Here is a 7,004-nt window from a genome sequence, read left to right on the forward strand (position 1 = left end):
TAGGATCTCTCATATAGGTGGATCTATCAAGCGAACCCGAGACCATTTTCTTTAAAAAAACAAACAAACAAAAAACTTTTCATTTTATCTATTTATTTTAGTAATTTCTACACCCAACATGGGGGTCCAACCATGACCCTGAGATCAAGGGTTGCATAAGGGTTGCATGCTCTTCCAGCTGAGCCAGCCAGGGACCCTGACCATTTTCTTATGAATGTGTATTTTTTTTTTTTTTTGTAATCTCTATGCCCAAAGTGGGGCTTGAACCCATGAATCCAAGATCAAGAGCCACACACTCTTCTGACTGAGCCAGCCAGGCTCCACGCATTTTCTTATTTCAACGCTTTGCTTTGGACTACTGTACGGTTAAATTTCTTTAATATCCAGAATAATACTATTATGATACAGAGAAGCAGCCTAGTCCCACATCCTTTGTTGTAATTCCAGTATTTACAGTAGACAACTGGATATTCCAATCCAGAGATTAGGTACAGATTTCACAATTACAAAGAGGCAAACATCAGCATTGCTCTTAAAGGACATTCCCCTAAAGGAACACAGCAGAGAGGAATATTTAACAAAAATTGTACTGAAAACAGGTTCCCCGACAAGCCATCAAATTCACAAAGGGAAACAAACTACAATGTTAGCAACATAGCAGCATCCAGTAGGTAACGAGTCAAAGCTGTGCATAGGTTACCATACACAGAGCTTGGGAGACTGGGGGCATAGAAGGCCTAAGATCTGAAGTCAGCCCATGCCCCACCAACCCACCCACCCACCCGCCAGGTCCCTGTAGTTTACAATTGGATCTGTTCATGCTGAGGACCCCACCACAGGCCCTATTCTAAAGAAATCTAGTTTCTCCTAGATTTTTTTTTTTTTTTTTTTGGTTTATGTCAAGGGACATAGGTAGCATGTAAAATTGGCTGCCTCCCCAAACCAGTGATAAAAAAAGGAAGCATAGGCCTCTCAATTAATTTCACTAAAGATAAACAGAAAAGGCTAAGTCCTAGAAATTGTGGAATATGAAAAATGTGCGCCAGTGCCCGCCCCCCCCCCCCAGTTCCACATTCTTTTGTTTGAATTAACTTGTATCTCTCTCTACTGTGAACAGTGAATGCCCAATGTAGGTTCAGAGTGCTCTTGGAGGGATTTTCATTTTTGTCAGGAATCAAAGTCTTAACCTAAAAGAAGCAACTGTTTATCTAGAGCTGGTAGAGCAGGTTTGCTTACGAAGTCACGCCCTGTTGGCATCACCCAGGCCTGAGAGCATCTCTCCTGGAGAACTGAGCCAATTAATATTCTCTACGAAATTCTTGGCACGTGTCAGCCTGCCCTTCGCAAAGGCTCAGCAGCTACACTGCTTCGAGAATGTTTCAGCTCCACATCATCAAGTCCCCACAAGGCTTGGGGAGAGGCCTGGGCACACCTGCTTTGTCCTACCCCTTAGCCTTCTTGGGACTTGGTGTGACAGCCCTCTTCAATGGTTGGTGGAAACTTTCCTAGACTCAAGGACATATGTCATTCCCAGGACCACTAAAGTGACTCTGTTACATCCCCGCAGCAAATGAGGCTGCAAACAACTGGCCTACGTGAAGTGAACTGAAGTCTGGAGATGTTAAAACACAACTGCAGATGTAATCAGCCGAGGTTCTGTCTGACAGGAGGGCCTCATCTTTAAAACCCTCACTGTGCACTGCACTGCTGCCTTCTTTGTGTGTCTTTTATTCATTGTGTGTGCTGTTTTATAGTTTATTTCTTGCACATTGGTGTATTCTCAGAATTTTCAAAAAAAAACCCCTTGGATTCAGTTTGTTTATATACAGAGAAATTGCAGTTAAATTTAGTTTTTGATCATTTTGATACTCTAATGTATGATATTTTGATAACCTTTATTTATTTATTTTTAAAGATTTTATTTATGTGAGAGAGAGAGAATGAGAGAGAGAGAGCATGAGAGCGGGGAGGCTCAGAGGGAGAAGCAGACTCTCTGCTGAGCAGGGAGCCTGATGTGGGACTTGATCCTGGGACTCCAGGATCATGACCTGAGCTGAAGGCAGTCGCTTAACCAACTGAGCCACCCAGGTGCCCTTGATAACCTTTATTTTTATGTATTACTATGATCTACGTTTTGTTTTCCAAGATGAGGCTTTCATTTTTAATGACTATAGCCAGCTTCACTGGACCTCAACTGTACTTTTCTGAGCTTCTCATTTTTGCTAGTGAATTTGGGAATGATAAGTCATTTCTGAGCCATGATTTGAAGGACCTATTAAAAAAAAAGAAGGAAAGAAAGAAGAAAGGAAAGAAAGAAAGAAAGAAAGGAAAGAGAAAGAAGAAAGAAAGAAAGAAAGAAAGAAAGAAAGAAAGAAAGAAAGAAAGAAAGAAAGAAAGAAAGAAAGAAAGAAAGAAAGAAACGCAAGCCTTTCCCCTGCTGTCCCTCCAAGCAGCACTTCTGGCTGAAGGCAGCACGGTGACCTGCTTGTGCCTGGTTGTGACCTTTGTCTGGATGAGGGAAATCGGAGGCAGGCAAAGAGTTCTGGAAGAATTTCGGAAGCGTGGGGTGAACCTAAATTTGTTTTCCACATTTTGTCTCAGGTTGGCCTTGTGACGAAATTAGAAAGTAATGCCTCTGGGGACGCCTGGGTGGCTCAGTCGGTTAAGCGTCTGCCTTCGGCTCGGGTCATGATCCCGGGGTCCTGGGATCGAGTCCCGCATCGGGCTCCCTGCTCAGCGGGGAGCCTGCTTCTCCCTCTGCCTCTGCCTCTCTCTCTCTCTGTCTCTCATGAATAAATAAATAAAATCTTAAAAAAAAAAAAAAAAGTAATGCCTCTGAAAACAAAGGAATCGTGATTACATAGCCCAGAGAAGATCTTTATGTAGTGAAGTAGTCTTCCTTAGAACAGAGCATAAATAATTAAGCTCACGTGGGCACAAAATAGAATATACAATATTTGTTTAGATAAAAGGAAAAAATACCCACTGGTTAAAAACTAACATAACAGGGCGCCTGGGTGGCTCAGCTGGTTAAGCGTCTGCCTTCGGCTCAGGTCATGATCCCAGAGTCCTGGGATCGAGTCCCGCATCGGGCTCTCTGCTCCTTGGGAGCCTGCTTCTCCCTCTGCCTCTCTCTCTCTGTCTCTCATGAATAAATAAATAAAATCTTTAAAAAAAAAAAAAACTAACATAACTGTGGAGACTTGACCATCTTTATTAACAGAGTAGAGCCCCTCTATAGGACGTGGGGGGATCAGGTTTCGGTGTCCTTCCAAACCCAGGATTCTGAGAGGAAGGATGGTAACCTGGGGACCAGCATGGTTTCAGTGGGTACCAGGAACTGGCATCGGTTATGAAAGGAAAGAGCAGAGCTTCACTCAGATGTAAGGACAGAAAATGTACCACAGTACAGAACACATAATAGCTGTATAATACTGATCAGTTTATAAACAAATAGAGTCTTAGAAGCCGGTTGAACGTCACTCTTGTTAACAGGCGACATGGTCTCCCAGTTCTCACTGGTAGGAGAACAACTTCACAGACACATACATATTGCACAAAACCTCAATACTGGTTTCCACAGGGAAGGTTTCCAACCAGTCCCTGCTGCTCCCCAAAGGTTAGGGAACAAAAGTTCCCTACGTCACTGTTCATCGTGACCCAGCGTTCCTCCTCCTGGGAAGGGACACACGTCTGTCTCTTCAACGGCAAACTCCAGTGGCGTCAGGTGACCTTGGTCACAGGCAAGAATCATTCAATATGGTAGCACTTGTGGCAGCTGTGACTCCTTCCTTTTGGTGACAGATCTTAAGCCTTTTCAAAGTCCGCAGGTGCCCCAAATGGCAGATGTCTTTTTTTTTTTTTTTAAATAAATACACCAGAATCAGCTGACCCATCCTCAAAAGAAATTGGCCACAGTTACTCTTTTGAGGGGATTTGTTAACTCTTCAGGGGAGCTTGCTGTTCCCCTGCCAGTACAACTTCTCCTCTACTTTTTTCTTTTTCCATCGACAGAGGAGCAGCATCTTAAAGGTCTTCCTGAAGGTTCTGTTGCAGAGGGCATAGCAAATGGGGTTGATGGTGCTGTTGACATAGCACAACCAGTAACCCAAGTGCCACAGGGTGACTGGGACACACTTGTCACAGAAGGTGGAAACCAGGACCATGATGTTATAAGGGGTCCAGGTGATGATGAAGGCCAGGAGAATGGCACTCAAGGTCTGGGCTGCCTTCCTCTCCTTGACGAGGACCATTCTCTTTCGTTTGGTCATTTGATGGCTGAGGTTGGGATCCAGGCCTTTCGTCGAAGGGTCCTTGGACACTGGGAAGGAGCAGGGCATGATTTTCACCTTGCGACAGCCGTTGTTGGTCTCCTGGGTCCCATCAGCTTTCACCACCAGTCGAAACTTATAGGCCACACATTTCTGACTCTTGGGTCTATGAGCAGCACCTGGGGACAAGAAGTATTTTTGGGTGTCACAGTCATTTTTTTCAGCTTGAGCTTTCACAAACGTGTCCTTGGTCTCTTCGGCACTGAATTCTTCCCTCGGGCTTTCCTTGGCCTGACTCTTGTAGACTACTTGGAAGACAGGGTCCGTGGCGGGCTTGTCCTCATCCTCCGAGGAAGGGTAGCTGTTACAGGTGGTGAGCTGCTCGGCTTGGGCCCACTCGGTGCTTGGGCCAGTGGCTTGGGATGGCTTCCCAGGGGTGGAGGTGCTCCTGCGGGAGGATGACCAGGAGGCTTGGTTCCTTTCCCTCTGGGCCAGTGTGGGTCGAGGGCAGCTAAAGCAGGACGTCAGCAGAGCCTTATGAGCCGGCTTTCTTGGCTCCGCTTCGGCCATGGAGTCAGAGCCCTGGAGGTCAGCCAGGTCCTTGGTCCGCTTCTCCGTTTCCCGGTAGATCCGGCAGTAGAGGATCGTCATGACAGAAACAGGGATGTAGAAGGCAGCGATGGCAGTGCCGAAAGTGATGGTGGGCTCGGACAGAAACTGGATCTGGCACTCATCTGGTGGTACCGTCCGCTCCCCAACCAGGTACTGCCAGCAGAGGATCGCTGGGGCCCAAAGGATGAAGGAGATCAGCCAGGCCAAGCCAATCATGATGCCAGCCCTTTTTGGGGTACGCTTGGCCCGATAGGTCAGAGGTCTTGTGATAGAAAAGTAACGGTCAAAACTGATCACCAGAAGGTTCATGACGGAAGCGTTGCTAGCCACGTAGTCCAGGGCGAGCCAGAGGTCACAAGCCAGACTCCCGAGCACCCAGCGTCCCATGAGGATGTAGGTAGTGTAGAGGTTCATGGAGAAGATCCCAATGATGAGATCTGCACAGGCTAAGCTGAGCAGGTAATAGTTGTTAACGGTCTTCAGCTGACTATTGACTTTGAAGGAGAGCATGACTAAGACGTTGCCCACGATGGTGATCAGGCTTACCACAGCGGTCACAGCCGCGATGGTGATGACTTCCCACAGCCCATGGCGTTCCAAAGGCTGGTGACTTACTGGGGTGCCATTGACAGTGGTCGTATTGTGGTAAGATTCGCCTTCCATCCTTAATTAGGGTTAAGTCTTGGGTTCTAGACCATATCTTTTCTATCTCACCTCTTCTTGGTCAGCATCTGAAAGAGAAGGAGATATATTAGCTCCACTCACCAGCACGGATCTTTTTTTCCACTCATGGTTTATCACTTACAGCAGGATAGTAAATGTGGTCACACACATATTCAGAGCGAGATGCTGGAATCTCTCAAAGTTTTGATGACAGTTTGTAGCCTCATCATCCCTTTGCTTTTTAGACGGACCAGTGCCTGAGAGCCTTTCTTGTTCTTGAGGCTGCTGCTCTCTTGTGGTTCCAACGGGCAATTAAAAGAAGAGGTGAGCGGGCGCCTGGGTGGCTCAGTTGGTTAAGCGACTGCCTTCGGCTCAGGTCATGATCCTGGAGTCCCGGGATCGAGTCCCGCATCGGGGTCCCTGCTCAGCGGGGAGTCTGCTTCTCCCTCTCCTGCTCTCTGTCTCTCATTCTCTCTCTCTCAAATAAATAAATAAAATCTTTAAAAAAAAAAAAAAAGAAGAGGTGAGCTGTGACGACGCGTGGGGGAGGAAAAGGAGATTGGGTAACTGGGGAGCACTAAAGGGAAGAAAGCAGGTGATGTGAAGTCACTTTTGATCGCAGCGGCCTTAGGGGCAGAAACTCTGTTTTTTAAGTTCCCAGTGATAAGTACCTAGTCTATCATGCACTGGGGAAAGAGACAAGTTGTATCTACTCTATATCCCATTACTAAACATTATTGAGTTTAATTACAGATTCAGTTATTAAACATTATTGAGGCATTGTTGTGAGGCAAGACTGTCTTATGATACTTCTCCATGACTTAATATACGAACCCCCCGTGTGCACAGAGGGGTTGAAATTTTCCCCAGCTGCTGAAGATGATGACCTCCCCCCATTTTTGAGCCATTTGTGATGTAGTAGAAATGTTTTAAATTATTTTATTTTCTGATTATAAAGTAATATTTCCTTGTAAAAGTTCAAGCAATGTCAAAATGTATAGCTTAGAAAACAAGCCTCCTCTGACTCAGTCTTGCAGAGGTAATCAATGCTTTCCCCTATGCGCATACTAACAAATATTTAAATACAATTATTTTTAAATGAGTGACTTTTCAATGTTTACACCCCGAATTTTGTTTTTCACTTAACAAATCATCGTGGACATCTTTTTTTTTAAGTTATCTCTACACACAATGTGGGGTTCAAACTTGGACCCCAAGGTCAAGAGTCACATGCCCCTCCGACTGAGCCACCAGGCACCCCGATGGACATCTTTTGTATCAGCATGTCTTTTGGATCAGAGCTCTTTTTTCATTTTAATGACTGTACATTATCCCACTTCATTGATATAATTTAGTCAACACCACTGACAAATTCCAACTTTTAAAAATAAAAGTAAATTTTTCTTTCTTTTTTTTTTTTTTAAGATTTTATTTATTTATTTGACAGAGAGAGACACA

At 45.2% G+C, this 7,004-nt stretch overlaps 1 protein-coding gene across 1 annotated transcript; it reads right to left on the reverse strand.

The window, feature by feature from the left end:
* Positions 1-3,202: 3,202 nt before the first annotated feature.
* Positions 3,203-5,711, reverse strand: CHRM5 (cholinergic receptor muscarinic 5). Its single transcript, XM_081830839.1, has one exon. The coding sequence runs from the start codon at positions 5,544-5,546 to the stop codon at positions 3,948-3,950; it is 1,599 nt and encodes a 532-aa protein (XP_081686965.1). The 5' UTR covers positions 5,547-5,711; the 3' UTR covers positions 3,203-3,947.
* Between the last annotated feature and the right edge of the window lie 1,293 nt (positions 5,712-7,004).

This window comes from Leptonychotes weddellii, chromosome 9, assembly GCF_054177405.1.
Source record: "Leptonychotes weddellii isolate Sample4059 chromosome 9, ASM5417740v2, whole genome shotgun sequence".
Classification (NCBI taxonomy): domain Eukaryota; kingdom Metazoa; phylum Chordata; class Mammalia; order Carnivora; family Phocidae; genus Leptonychotes; species Leptonychotes weddellii.

Coding starts and splice junctions, on each gene's coding strand:
- CHRM5 (XM_081830839.1), bottom strand. CDS start 5,546: ATGGAAGGCGAATCTTACCACAATACGACCACTGTCAATGGCACCCCA.